Raw genomic sequence first — 16,035 nt, 5'->3', positions numbered from 1 at the left:
TTTATTGTAATTTACCATTTTTGACAAATTTATCCCTGTTTATTTTATAAAATAATATAATTGATTGTTTTTCCCCTACTTTCATTTCTTTTCCTTTTTTTTTCCTTCGGTAATGGCGGTTTAGAAATTTTCCAAACTGAACGGTTCAGATCGCTCACAACATGTTCAGATCGTAGACCAAATCAAACCAAGCAGTTTGGCTATTTTTCAGACTAGACCGGACAGTCAAACTGCCCAAACCGCCAAAAACGGTTGGTTTGACATGGTTCAATCAGTTTGAGCGGTCCAACAGTGTTTTTTTAATACCCCAACATTTAAGAACATGAAAAATCCTTTCTTTTCCTTTCATTTGTTTTCTCCCCAAATTCGAGAAAACACGGCGATACCCATTTTTCTCGCTAAAATACCAAAAAGTCACTACCTCCGCAAATAACACCTCCTGGACTTGTGGAGGAGCTAGAAGACGAAAAAAAAAAATTGGTTTTCACCCTGGTCTACAAAACAAGAGTGGCACTTCCGCAAGTTGAGGACCATGTTCAAAATTTTACATACTTAGGGGCTGTTTACAAAACAGTTATCAGATAAGCGTTTATCGGTAAAATTCAACACTATCACTTTCTTACCCGGTAAGATTTTAGTCAACCAAAACGGCATCGGATACAACAATTTAACTGGTAAGTGTTAACCGTGATAAGAGTCATCGTTCTCACTTACCGGATAAGACTTTCGGTCCTTGGCTCGCTCTTACCGGGTAAGATTATTGGTACTTGCCATATTATTCATGTAAGATAATGTGACTTGGTAAACACTTATTCGAGTAAGCGTTTGGTAAAAAGCCCCTTAGTCCCTGTACTTGTGGATCATGTTCATATTTTTTTTACATTTTAACCTCTTCGTAAGTTAAGTAATTTCTACTTGTAGAGATAACGACTTTTTATAACTTTTGAGAAAGAAATTGCTAAAAAGTAAATATATAAGACTGGAATGTCTATTTCAGTTAGAGCAAATTGCATGAAAAAGTAATGTATTCTAACTTGATTGCTATTTTATGTAACGTACTTTCAGAACTTTCATTTTGGTACCTAAGATATAAAGTCTTAAACATTTAAGTACTCGGGTAAACGTTTGAAGACTAATTTTAGATTTAAAAAAATGCATGTCACTAACCACGTCAACAAATAATACTGAGTTGTATATCACATCAGCATGATAACCGGTTTTTAAATGTTTAAAACTTTACATCTTAAGTACCAAAACGAAAATTTTGAGAATATGTTACCCAAAATATAAATCAAGTTAAAGTACGTCATTTTTTTCATGCAATTTACCCTATCAATTAATTTTTCCCTAATTTTTGTTAGCATCATGATCAGATGATGATGATGACGACAACGAAGCATGAGAAGAAAAGGTTGTTGATGTGAGCTGGCAAAAGAAACAGCAGTTAAAGAAGGCTTTATTGAAATGCTTTCTGCCAGAGCTGGAATTGATCGGTTACGGTTAAAGTACAAGTTTTAATGCGTATAGAACATGTTGGTATTGGAGTTGAAGTTTGGATTTAGTAATTTTGAATCTGGAAGACATATATACCTTTTTTTTCCAAACTTCTCTGCCGACTTTGGATTCTTTTGCTTCCCCACCTCGTTGTTTCCAAAGGTGTCCCAATAATTTTGGAGCAGATTTATAATTATTTATTAAATTTATATTGTTTTTTAAATTAAATTTAATAATCTACATTAGAAGTGTAAATGATACGAGACAACTCGCAAACTACTCGAGATCGACTCGGTCAAAACTTGATTAACACTCAACTCGAATAGGCTCGGCTCGACTACACTCGATATGTTAAGGAGTCGAGTCAAGATATTCGATAATCGACTCGAAAAGCTTGTGAGATACTCGATTATTTTATATACAATTAGTTTTAAAATATAATAAGTTTTTATGATAAAATTTGTAAAATATAAATAATAAAAATGTTTGATTCGAGTTTGAGTTCGATTTGAGTTGCAATTTGAGCTTGTTTCGAACTCGAGTTTGAGTTTGATTCGAGCTGAGTTCGAGTTTGAATCGAGTTCGAGCTTAAGAAATAAGTAATATGCATTAATAAACAATACTTAATGCATAAAAATATTTTTTAAAAGTTTTTGTCAAATGTTTTATAATATAGTATAGATTATCGGGATTGTTTATCAAACTTTTACTGGATAAGTGTTTAATGGATGTAACTTACTTTATCGATGAGCATTGCAATGACTGAGAATCTTACTCGATAAGAGACATAGCAAGAACCAAGAATCTTACTAGGTAATTGAGGAAGAAGACTATTTCCCGGTAAAGGATGTTTACAGATAATCCATTTTGACGGTCCAAAATGTTATGTGACAAGGTCAGTGGAGGTGATGGTTTTTCTCGATAAGCACTTACTCGTTAAGTATTTAGTAAGCGCTTGTTGTTCACTGTTTACTAGGTAAGATTTTTGGTTTTTGTCACGCTCACTTGATAAACGCTTACCCAGTAAGTGTTGGGTAAATGGTCTCTAAGATTTTTGGTCTTCGTTTGCTAGTGTTCATCTTATAAATGTTTGCGAGTAAGAGTCATTATTCATTCTTACTGTATCAGGTAATATTTTCGGCCATGAAAATAGATTGTTGGTAGGTATCTTTTATCTGGTAAGAGTCTTCTTCCTTACTTATAGGGTAAGAACCTCGACTGTTGTCGTGTCTCATACAGGTAAGATTATCGGTCATTGTCATGCTCATTGGTAAGCTAAGTGACTTACATGCCTTACTTTCGAGTGAGATACACATGGTATGTTTGGTTTACAATCGAGCTCATTCACAAAACCACGGGGTACATATCAAATTTGCTGTTATTTTTCACAACATGCTACAAAATCATCTACAACGACTATAGATGCATCGGGACGACTCCTTGATTGGTAATTTGGTTCGGTATAATGGGTCTGGTCCCAATTGATCAAAGAAATACGTTCATTCAAAGGACCATATGTGTTTTTAATCAGTAAAATGGTTTGAAACTGTAATCAGTACGATCCTTATGATCTTAACTGGTCACAATTGGACCCATTTGTTCTTTAATTTGTATGAAACCAAAAATATTATGTTGTTTTTGTAGAAGCAAAGTTCAGAACCCCATTTTTTAAAAGCTAATCGTTGCAAGCAGCACTGATTGGGCTTTAAATGGACCCAGTTAGGTTATTGACCAAACCAACCGAACGCCTGATCATTGGATTGTTAGTTATTAATTGGTTAATATAAAAAACAGACCATTTATAAGCCCGAATTTGGCTCGAGGCTTCTTTTGGTTTTCGTATTTTTTGGTCTGGTCCTCAGTTCGGGATCAGATTAGATGGAGATAGCAGACATTTTACACATATCTGACTATGGCGATGAAGATGTCACTTATTTTGTGTTAATCTCGTGTTCTTTTCCATTGATGAAACATCATTACTTCGACTGAATATTTATTTTTTTGATATAAAAATAGATTTCCAGTAAAGTTTACTAAATAAGGGAATTAACAAATTGATAAAAATGTTAATATATCTGATTCTAAATATTTTTTTACAGATAAATGTGGATGTCCATACCAGCTTACACCTCTAACTAGCTATTTTCGACAACTCTTTCATAATTTATGAAATAAGAAGCATAACTATGGGGATGAAATGAGAAGCGCTTCTTATGATTACATCCAATAGCCATGAGGCAATGACAAGAAGAGTAAATTGCATGGAAAAACAACGTACTTTAATTTGATTCATATTCTGGATAATATACTCTCAAAACTTCCATTTTGTACATAAGATGTAAAGTTTTAAACATTCAGGTATCCGGGTAACCGGTTGAAGCATTAACCGATTATCATGCTGATGTGCCGAATGATGTGGTATTCAACTCAATATGATTTACTGAGGTGGTTAGTGACATGGATTTTTTTGAATCTAAAATTAATCTTTTTTAATCTAAAATAGTAAAATTAGTCTTCAACTGGTTGCCCGGATATTTAAATATTTAAACTTTACATCTTAGATATCAAAATATAAATTGTGTAAGTACGTTACTCAAAATATGAATCAAGTTAAGGTACGTTATTTTTTTTCATGCAATTTGCCATAAAAAGAACAGCCTAAACCACAAGAGTGGTGCATGATTGGTTTGAACTTGACTCCAAAGGTCAAAAGTACCAGGAGGTTTCAGGTTCAAATCTAAAGAGGAATAAAAATCACTTTGTGGCCACGAAGGTTCAATTGCGGTGATTCCAGGCTATCTGTAAAGCAGGTGGTCGCCATAGGATTAGTCGACTCGCTTAGCGGGTTGGATATCCATGTTAATAAAAAAACAGCCTATGAGGAGAACCCTGGAGACCTGATATCTATTCGTGAATTGGGCTAACCCCCGAGTGATTTTTATTTTGATTTTCGAAGACAAAAATATCCAAATACTGAAAAACAAATCAATAGTTGTTACAATAAAACTGTCTTCTGATAAGACCTGAACACTTGAGGACCTAATATGTTGTGATAACTGTGAAAACTATTATTGTAAATTATTGTTTCACATGATTTTTTTCCCATCTAATGCTAGAATTTAATACATTGATCAACATATATTTGTTTCACAATGTGTTTGTTTCATATGTACTCGGTTCACAATACGAAACTTGTTAGATGTATTTTTTGTTTCACAAACAAATAAAAAGCGTTCACATTATGAAACAAACATATGTTAATTTATACACTATGGGAAAAAAAATCATGTGAAATAACACATGATGCACCGGTTCTCAAAGTTATCACAATTTTATGAGTTCTCAAATGAAGACCCCCCCTTCATAAATTTAACCAACCATTTTATGATCATCTTATTTAAACTTTTTCAGATACGACTTTCAAATGTCGTGCTTCGACAACTACATTACACCATGTTTTTTGAAAAACGAGCATCTTTTAAATAAACCCGTAGACTTCACAATGGTTGAAAATGATGCTTTTCTTTTGTAATAAAGAAATTTTTAAGACGGTCAACAGATATATTGTCAGCAAAAATTTGAAACTTTAATATAAATATTTCATCTTTGAAATCTGCGTTTTTAAAATAATTATCTGAAATATTTCAACTGCAAATTATAATATTCCATTTTTAGTGTTTGAGCAATGTACTCATGTTCAGATAGTGTTTCTTTACCTCTTAATAGTTTCATTAAGAGACAACATTTGAATAGTTAATAGGTGAATCTTGTTTGGTAAAAAAAAAAATTATGCCTCTTAATGATTTTAAACCCTTTGAATGATTTTACATCTTGAAACTCCCTTAACCATTCAACACCATATATTATAAGAGCATCTTAATCATTTTGATCATTTAATCATTTTGCATCAAACCATTCAACAACTACTAAACAGCCTCTTGGACTAATTTCATTATGTAGGGACGAAATAATCTGTTCGAGTAGGAGTAACAAAATTGATTATCAAAATACATAATAATATTATTTTATCTGTTGTTTTATTAAACAAAAATAAATTTATAGATATTTAATATAATATAAAAAACAGTAATTTCAAACTAAAGCTTGTAAAAACGAATACAAACGTTGTATTTTATTACCAACAGTTATTTGGTTATAACGACTCTGTATTATATAATCATATATAAATCGCTAATCAAACACGATGTCAAAAAAAATCTAAAACTGGGTTTTTTAAATAGTGCTTTTATATAACCTTGCAAACCAGTTAAATGAAAAAATAAATCAGATACTATATATAAATACGTAAGTATACTAGTTATGTATTTGTGTGGTTCGTGAAGTAATTTCTATTTTAAACCGAAACTGATAAATAATACTAATTCATCGATTAAAAGAAAAGCATGGTATTTATTAGGTATGGCAATGAGGCGGGGATGGGGCAGGTTTTGTAATCCGTGGTCCCAACCCCGGTTTTTAGTAACAACCCCCTGCTCGGGCGGGTATGGAGATTGATATCCCGTTCCCGATCAAACTGCATGAAGAATATCCGTTAGTTTGAGTCTACCAGAGATTTCCAGCCTCGATTTGAGTCTACCGGGGATCCCCGGTTCCGACCCGGGACTCATTTTAGGGGGGAATCCCCGTTCCCGTTCGGGCCGGTGAGCCAGGTTCCCACCGGGTCGGGGCAAATCACCATCATTAGTATTTGTGAAGTATTTAGTCATATTATATGGTAAAATAGAAAAAAGAAGACAAAGAATATGAAAATATACAAGTTTTGAGAAATCTATACAACTATGTATAGGAGAAAGAAAGGGCAAATCGTATGAAAAAATAATGTACTTTAACTTGATTCTTATTTTGAGTGATGTACTTTCAAAACTTCCATTTTGGTACATAAAATGTAAAATTTTAAACATTTAAGTTAACTGGTTGAAGAATTAACCAGTTACCGTGCTGATTTGACGAGCGATATGGTATTCAACTCGATATTATTTGCTATTCAACCAAATTTCATCCCATCATTCGTCATATCAGCATGATAACCGGTTAATGTTTCAACATTTTATCCAGTTACTTAAATGTTTAAAACTTTACATTTTAAGTGTCAAAATAAAAAATTTAAAAATACATTACCCAAAATAAAAATCAAAGTTAAAGTAAATTACAATTAAAATGATTTAATTAAATTTCCAAAAATAAAAAAAACAGGTGGGGGTGCACACCATGTGTAATAGCGCAGCATTTGATAACGACACCACCAAAATGAAATAGGGTGTAGCCCCACGCCAGCGCATTTTAGTCTTAACCCCCGCACATTCTGCTTTCATATATAACAACCCTCCCCTACCTCCGAAACCACCGTCCCTCTCACTTCCTCATGGATCTCCGACGTAGACTCCCTCCGAAACCGCCATCTGCTACCGTCATCAACCACCACCAGAAGGATGTTACTAACGATGATGATGATCACAATCGATCATCTTCCTCCAGAAAGAACGGTGTCGGTGTCAGTATCAGTATCGTCGATCGATCACCGTCTCCGGTTCCTAAAGCATCGGATGCACTGCCTCTTCCGCTCTACCTAACAAACGGCATTTTCTTCACTTTGTTTTTCTGTGTTGCATACTATCTTCTTCACCGTTGGCGCGACAAGATCCGGTCGTCTACGCCTCTTCATGTAGTCACGCTCTCGGAACTGGCCGCCATCGTCTCCCTCATTGCCTCCTTCATCTACCTCCTAGGGTTTTTCGGCATCGATTTCGTTCAATCCTTCATCACCAATGCACGTGGTGAAGAAGACAACTTCGTTCTAGAGGGCGAAGTAGAACAAGATTCTGAAACTAAACCTAGAATTATGGATCCTGTACCTTCTATTGTTCTTACGTCTAAAGAGGATGAGGAGATTGTGGAGTCTGTGGTTTGTGGATCGGTTCCGTCGTATTCTCTTGAATCGAAGCTTGGGGACTGCCTTAGGGCTGCTTCGATTCGACGGCAGGCGTTGGAGAGGACGACGGGGAGGTCGTTGTTAGGGTTGCCATTGGAAGGATTCGATTACGAGTCGATTTTAGGGCAGTGTTGCGAGATGCCTGTTGGTTATGTTCAGCTACCTGTGGGAATCGCTGGCCCGTTGTTGCTGAATGGCTGTGAGTATATGGTGCCTATGGCAACGACGGAAGGGTGTTTGGTTGCGAGTACAAACAGGGGTTGTAAGGCTATTTTTGCATCCGGTGGAGCTACAGCGATTCTGTTGAAAGATGGGATGACGAGAGCGCCTGTTGTTAGGTTTGATACTGCGGAGAGGGCTTCACAACTTAAGTTCTTTCTGGAAGACCCTATCAATTTTGATACTTTGAGCGTCATTTTCAACAAGTAAGGTCCCTCCTTTAGTTAGTTTCGATAGGAAACTACATACAGTTCCTGATTTAGTAATATGCCTATTGATGATACTTTTCATAATCTGAACAAAAAGGCAATGCTCTAAATGTTGCATAAACACTGCCCTTAATTTTGTAAGATCCAAAATTGAATTCAACAGCTAACTATCATTGAACAAATAACCAAAAAGCACTTGAATTCTGGTAACTTTTTGTTAGAAAGAGCTTATATATGATGTTCTTTTTATCCTTGTCTTGTTATATGTTTATAGCATCTATCTCCATGAGTCCATGTCATGAAGGTATGTCTATGAGACCTAATTGTATATAGAATTTCCATTTTTACATAACATTTTAAAATGTCCATGCACTGTATAATGCACAGTGCCTAGTGTAGAGTGGACATGAATAAATATTTTTCACCTGGGTATTTCTTTTTAAAATGTGCTGATTTTATAGCTGTTAAATAGAAAACAACCCTTTTTGTTATTTAGATATAGTAATTGGATTACGTTGATAAAAGTATATGAGGTGATGGTTACTTTGCTTCTTATGTCGTATATTTTATAATTTAGTTAGCATGTGATTGTCATGTCTGATGTTGATAGGTCCCCCCCTATGAATCTCGCTATATCAGGTTCTTGATTTATTATGTTCTTTTACAAACAGATCAAGCAGATTTGCTAGGCTCCAGTATATTAAATGCGCAATTGCAGGGAAAAATCTGTATATCAGATTTACCTGCAGCACGGGTGATGCAATGGGAATGAACATGGTGTCCAAGGGTGTCCAAAATGTGTTAAATTTTCTTCAAAATGATTTCCCAGACATGGATGTGATTGGTATATCTGGTAAGTCCTCATTTTTGCTTAACTTCATGTGTTTGAGGATTTAGGATTCGAGTCTAGGAAGCATGGTTCTTCGATGTGATGAAATGCCAATTCTCATGCATAGGGAATCTGACTTCTGGGGATGCTCCAAAATACATGAGGGTTTGTCAAATGATACCATAACATTTCGATATATTGACAGAAGAAATGGGATTGGGAAAAGGTTCGCCTAGCAGCTTAATACATGCTAGATAACCAAATCAATGACAAAAAACCAACAAAGCAAAAGGATATACATTCACACAATAGCCTGTATGCACCACTTACATGTTTGTGATCATATACATACATTGTGTTGATATCTGAAAATGTGCAGTTTTTCCTCTTGCCCCCTTGTACTTTATCACATTTTTATCTTGTTTCCCTCATCCTATAAGATTATCTCTTTGCTTATAACATTAACTTTGATAGAGTATCTGGCTTTTAAATTGATCAAGATAAAAGAACACTGAAATTTCTACCAATATGACTTGCTTTCACTAGTGACAGTATTCCTCTTTTCAGGTATAATTCATCAATCTTCAGCTTATACTTTCTACAGTCTTATTGGTTATCCAAATGTACATTATATTTGGTAGTTACGGAATCAAATCTCTCTGTAAGAACATGCATCAAGTGCCCATTAGTATTGGACATTTCCCCTTGTGTTTTTGATTCATCTGAAGTCTATTCATGTAGCATCATTATTAGCTTCTCCATCTTTTTTTAATGTGTACAATATTTTATATACGGCAAAACTCACACACTTCTCACATTTGATTAGGCTTGAACCCTTGACCTCCAGGGAGGTTGGGCTCTACCAGTAACCTAGGTACTGCTAGGCCAATGACCCTAGGTAGACTGATGAAAGCTCTTCATATAATTATGACGTGTTTTGCGGTTGAATAGGAAACTTTTGCTCGGATAAAAAACCTGCTGCTGTTAATTGGATCGAGGGGCGTGGAAAATCTGTTGTTTGCGAAGCAGTCATCACTGAAGAGGTGGTTAAGAAGGTGCTGAAAACCACAGTGCCTGGCCTTGTAGAACTTAACATGCTTAAGAACCTTACTGGTTCAGCTATTGCTGGTTCTCTTGGTGGCTTCAATGCCCATGCCGCCAATGTTGTATCTKCAGTCTTTATAGCCACTGGTCAGGATCCAKCCCAAAACATCGAGRGTTCTCACTRCATAACTATGATGGAAGYCGTYAATAATGGAAAAGACYTGCACATCTCTGTTAYTATGCCTTCAATTGAGGTATTTGTCATTTCCTTATTTCTTCCTTTCTTCATGGTGCTCGTTTTTCATTTCCCATACAAAGGATCACGATGCACCAAGCTTTCTAACGGCCATGGATTGGAGGAAAGCCTTTGTAACAGTGGCGGATCTAGATTTTTTTTTTTGCAGCGGTGGTACAAAATAATTACCATAAAGATAAAATAAAACAGCAATTAATTGAAAGATAAATAAAATGTAGATAAGTTACCAAATACAGTGCAAAACACTAGGAAATCCATTCCAATTTCAATATGCACAGTTAGGATTTTCGTGTTCCACCATTGTTAAGCTTTGATACACTTCTGTAGCCTCTCAATTTTCCCATGACAGTGGGCAGTGGTAGTAGAAAACGAATCACAGTGGTGGCACTACTGAGGGTCGTAAAATAAATTAGACTTTGACAAACAAATTTAGTGGTGGCACATGCCCTTAGTAGATCCACCCAAGTTTGTAATTGTGATCYACAAGAGATCGACTAGGCATAAAGGCATACATAACGTGTGTAAGGAGGTGCTGGGTGCACTCTCATAAACATCACCTCCACCTTTGACCGCCATAAGGCGGCCCGTGGGGCCGGGTTGGGGGGGTGACAAAAGGGCTGCCCCCTTGCRATCTCTAACTATCTATAACCGTCGATCTCTCGTATAAATATGTAAAACGTGGAATGTGTGTGTGTGTGTGTGTATACTCTCAATTTTACAGTGCCTTTAAGATCAAAGTAAACATTTGATTATCCTTGTACTCAATCTGTGATATCCAAGGCTAATAGGGKCGAATAAGTGTATTTGGAAAGTGGACAATACGCGATCCGATTGGTTTTTATCCAATCGTTTATGATCAAAGAACCCTCGACCTCTAACATAGCAGGGGGGGTCTTTTCAAAAACAGCCCTTCTCTTCTTAAGGTAGAGGTCACATCTGCGTACATCCCCCAGGCGGGGGCTGGGATGGGATATACTGTAAGATCCRCATCGGTTGAGGAGGGRACCTAAGATTTCCTTAKAAGGGACTRGATACCTCCTCTATCAGACGCATTTTAAAACCGTGAGTCCAGGTTACATATACTGGTTTTGTTTGGTTTGGTTATTGGCCATTCCTTGGAGTGAGTTTGTATGTATGCATGTTCCAGGTTGGTACRGTGGGAGGAGGGACGCAACTAGCGTCACAATCCGCATGCTTGAACCTGCTTGGAGCAAAGGGTGCAAGTTTTAAGTCACCAGGGTCAAATGCTCGGCTGCTAGCAACCGTAGTGGCTGGTTCGGTGTTAGCCGGGGAGCTGTCTTTAATGTCGGCCATAGCAGCAGGTCAGCTGGTAAAGAGCCACATGAAATACAACAGATCAACCAGGGATATGGCAGCAATTGCAGGTTYAAAATCATAGTTATAGATAAGTGAAGCCTCCCTTTTTTCTGTTTTTGTTAATTGTGTGTGTGTGTGTGTATAAAATTCATTTGGGTTGTGAAGAGTTATTTACAAAGTCAGGTATTCTTTTGTGAGTCTTGGATTATTATTTATGGTTTACTTAGGAAAAACAAACATCATCAATTGCTTTTTTCATACCAAAAACAATTGAATCTAGAAAGTGCTTGAAACTCTAAGTTGCTTTTGATTTGGTAGAAATGGAATTCAACAAAGGAATTTGACCACGGGAGGAATTAGAATAGAATCTCTTAAGAGAAAATTGGAATCTCCATATTTGTTTAGGGAGGGTGGGGGTGGTCGTTGTAGCGACAATAGTAGCATCATTGTTGGTATGGGTGCTCCTAGGTTAGGTTGAAGACATTTGAACAATCCGATCCAATGCTTGCCGTTTGAAAAATTGGGTTGATATTTTGGTGCATAAAAAATCGGGTTGGAGACATTTGAACAACCTAACCCAAACTAAAGTGCAACTCAGCCCAACCCAAACCGTACAGGTTGGTCGGGTTGATACTTTGGTGCATTCAAATATTCTTCCAACCTGGGATATATTATCTCTCTTTTCATAATTTTTTTTTCATCATCAACCATTTGATACTTATCCATACTTTTTACGTGTATCACATTCAGTTAATTTTCTTAATTTATATATATATATATATATATATATATATATATATATATATGTTTAGAGTTACTGAATATATATATATATATATATATATATGAATGAGTTATATATAGATGTGAATAGATTGAAAATATGTGTATATAAAGAGAGTATGTGATAATGTAATTGTCTGATGTATATATTAATAGAAATTCAACAATCATATTAAATCTAAGAAATAAAAGGATATTGGGTTCATTGGGTTGAGTTGACTTTAAATAATACTAACCCAATACCTGCGGTTTGAAAATTTTACAACTCAATTTGACATCGGGTTGAGTTATTTTGCGTTGGGTTGGGTTGATCGAGTTGGTCGGGTTTTTGAGCACCCCTAGTGGTTGGTGGTGGGTTGGGGGTTGGTGGCAGTGGAGTGTGGTGGTGGGAAGATTAAGGGTGGCGGTGTTGGTTAAATTGGATGTAAAACGATGAAATTCAATTCTTTTATTTATTCAAAGGAATGATGAATTCATTAATTTGTGGAATTCAAAGTATTCTATCCATTTTAAGAAGTGAACCACACGAAGGAATTAATCATTCCAATCCCCTTGAAATCTTATCGGTTCCATGAACCAAATATCACCTAATAATTTAAAACCATCTATTTTAATCCATAAACCAGATGACACCTAATATTAAATATGTAATTAGAAATACAGAGGAAAGTTCAGTCGAAAACCTCATTTATGTTGTGAATTGGGGAACCATCGAAAGTGTGTCATGTGTCTGTATTCATCATGAATAAGTAGAAGAGTACTCGCGCAATGCAGCGAGAAACACCTTTATTTAATATTTCATTTTATTTTTTTTATCTGTCAATGTAATACAATCTATGTGGTTTTGATAAAAGATAACATTTTTACTTTTAAATTAAAATAAATTTAAAGATGTCATAAAAATTTGAAAAAATATATCAATATTAATATAAAATCAACTATTTAAAAGTTCTCATTTTTTGGTACAATTTTTTATTATAATTTAATTTAGTTTTAATAGCAAAGTAATTTATTTTTGCCTTAACGATATAATTTTTATAAAGATAATGATTCTGTTAAAAACTCAATGATTATTCTAATGATATTTTAGATTGTTTATATTTAAAATGAGATGTTTATCCTGTATTTGATTATGTCTATCTGCAGTTAATTATACAAATTCAAAAATATAGTTTTAATAAGTTGTACTTACGCATGATTTACTTGTAATCTTAAATTTTAAGTAATATGCATTAATAAACACTACCTCATGCATAAAAAATAATTTTTAAGAGTTTTTGTCAAATACTTAATAATATAGTATAAATAGACGTAAACTTTTACAACATTCATAAGGAATGTTTTGGACACATGGCGTGTTTTCGGTGATTTTTCATTTTGCAATAGACATGTGATTCTCAACCAAACATGCCTCTAAAAATGTACAATCATATGAATGTCCTCCTACATCTGGCTCTAAAGGTTAAAAGTCTCTGGTGGTCTCAGGTTCGAATCCAAGTAGGAATAAACAAACCAAGCTTGTCCACGGGTTAATAGGCCTAAAAAATGTAACTCTTAGTTAACAAAAGTGGAATAAAAAAGTAAAGGAAAAACACTTTTGCAGTTAAAATTTTAAACAACTACTGACTCTAGCCATTGTTGATCGATTATGACTTTTAACATAAGGATGCTAACAAAGATAATGTAAAGCCTTTTGGGTTCTCAAGAAAAACCAAAGAGTTTCAACTCTCATCATATAACTTTAATAATTTAATTTTAAAATATACTAGTATATTTTTAATTAATGGTAAAAAAATATTAATTATAAAACATAAACGGGCCGGACGGACTTGCCCATAATTATTTTTTCATAAACAAACCCAAACCCGTCCATTTTCTCGATAATGATTGTTCAAGCCCGTATTTCTAGCAGGTCAAATGGACTGAGTCTAATGGGTCGTCCCACTCATGAACAAATAGCAGTTAACTTGGCTAGTTTCTAGTGGCTTGCCATGGCGACATGGAACTAAAGTAAAGTGAAATTGTGATGTCATTGGATAATCTTGTGGAGTAGTTGATGATGATAAACTATTTGTTCTTTTAAATAATTAGACTTGGTATTATGTGAGATAAGATTGCTTTTGTGAAACGATTTTTTTACACTTGAAACTTTATAGCAAAACACTGTAAAGCTAACTTTCACAGTGGTTTTACTGTGAAAGTTTGGATTTGCTTTTACCTTAACTGTATTTTGTTGTGAAGTTTGAAGTGTAAAAATATGGTCTCGTGGGTCTCATGAAAACAGGCTCGTCTCACGTTAACCCAAGTTAATTATGCAAAATAAAGTCTAAGGTCATGTTTGTTAGTTTTAATTAAATGGTAATTCTTCAAATGTTTATCAAGTGTAACTTATTTTATTAGAAGCATGATAATGAGTCAGTAACTGAAACTTTTATTCGGTAAGAGGCATAACAAAGACCTATAATCTTATTCGGTAACTGAGGGAGAAGACTTTTACCCAGTAAGTACTTATTGGGAAAAAGACGTTTACCAACAATCTATTTAATGTACAAACTTTCAGAACTTCCATTTTGGTAACTAAGATGTAAAGTTTAAAACATTTAAGTACCCGGGTAAGCGATGTGGCGAGTGATGTGGTATCCAACTCAGTATTATTTGTTGAAGCATTAACCGCATACCATATCACTCGCCACATCAGCATGATAACCAGTTAATGCTTCAACTGGTTACCCAAGTACTTAAATGTTTAACACTTTACATCTTAAGTATCAAAATGGAAGTTTTGAAACTATGTTACCAAAAATAAAAATCAAGTTAAAATACGTTACTTTTTCATACAATTTACAATTTTAATATGAATAATATTTTTTAAAGAAAATCTAAACGGGTTGAGGTGATTGAAGTACACAGGAGTAGTCTTATGTTGACCAACAACAACCATTGCTTCCCAATTAAGAATCCACCATCTTTTTCTTTTTTTCTTTTTTTTCTAATTCTGATTTTTGTCGAAATTTGTTCGGACAGATAAAATCAGAGAACCAGAACATGATTGGATATAATTGTATCGGAATTAGTTATATTTAATTTGTTATTGGGCAAATTAGACGAAAAAGTAGCGTACTTTAACTTTATTCATATCTTGGATAACACACCTTTCAATATTTTTTTCATTTTGGTACCTAAGATGTAAAGTTTGAAACATTTAAGTACCCGGTTGAAGCATTAAATGGTTACCATGCTGATATGGCGAGTGATGTGGTATCCAACTCAGTATTATTTGTTGACATTAATATCTTAATCTAAAATTAGTTTCTATGTATTGTGGTTTATTAGAAGAAAGAGTTAATACTTCAACCGGTTATCCGGACACTTAAATGCTTAAAATTTTATATCTTAGGTACTAAAATGGAAGTTTTAAAAGTGTTGTTACCCAAAATAAGAATCAAGTTAAAGTACGTTACTTTTTCATTCAATTTGTCTTTCATTATTTGTAATAGATTTTCTTTAGACTATTTCCTGATTTTGTTAAAAGATCGCTTTTTTGGTTGATTTGATCTGAATGACCGCAAGGAATTGTATCTTTTATTGATAACGAAATCAGTTTAAGATATTCTAAATACAGGTTTAACACAGATGACTCAACAGTTCAAGCATGTGAGTCGGTGGCCTACATAGTGGTTTACTTGTTTCACTCGATACTTTATAGAACGTAAAAAATACTGATCGTAATATCTCGTTTTAAAATATCTGCTTCTTTATTTATTTCTTCTTTAACGAGTTGTTTATCTTTGACTTCTTTGATTTTGTGTACAACTGTCGAAACGGGTTAGTTTTTAAATATTGTTTTCTCTACTTGTTTTATTCTTTCGGTTTATTGTTTAAAAGATATATATATATATATATAACGCATTTAGAGATATTGATTTTAAAACCA

The 16,035-nt window shown here is 34.4% G+C and overlaps 1 protein-coding gene across 1 annotated transcript; it reads left to right on the top strand.

Moving 5' to 3' along the window:
- Positions 1–6,845: 6,845 nt before the first annotated feature.
- Positions 6,846–11,617, top strand: LOC112510297 (3-hydroxy-3-methylglutaryl-coenzyme A reductase 1-like). Its single transcript, XM_025115656.1, has 4 exons — positions 6,846–7,869; positions 8,544–8,725; positions 9,653–9,999; positions 11,149–11,617. The coding sequence occupies exons 1-4, from the start codon at positions 6,878–6,880 to the stop codon at positions 11,398–11,400; spliced, it is 1,773 nt and encodes a 590-aa protein (XP_024971424.1). The 5' UTR covers positions 6,846–6,877; the 3' UTR covers positions 11,401–11,617.
- Positions 11,618–16,035: the final 4,418 nt, after the last annotated feature.

Source organism: Cynara cardunculus, assembly GCF_001531365.2.
Source record: "Cynara cardunculus var. scolymus isolate 2C chromosome LG 3, CcrdV1, whole genome shotgun sequence".
NCBI classification, from domain to species: domain Eukaryota; kingdom Viridiplantae; phylum Streptophyta; class Magnoliopsida; order Asterales; family Asteraceae; genus Cynara; species Cynara cardunculus.
This window is presented reverse-complemented; position numbering and strand designations above follow the sequence as displayed.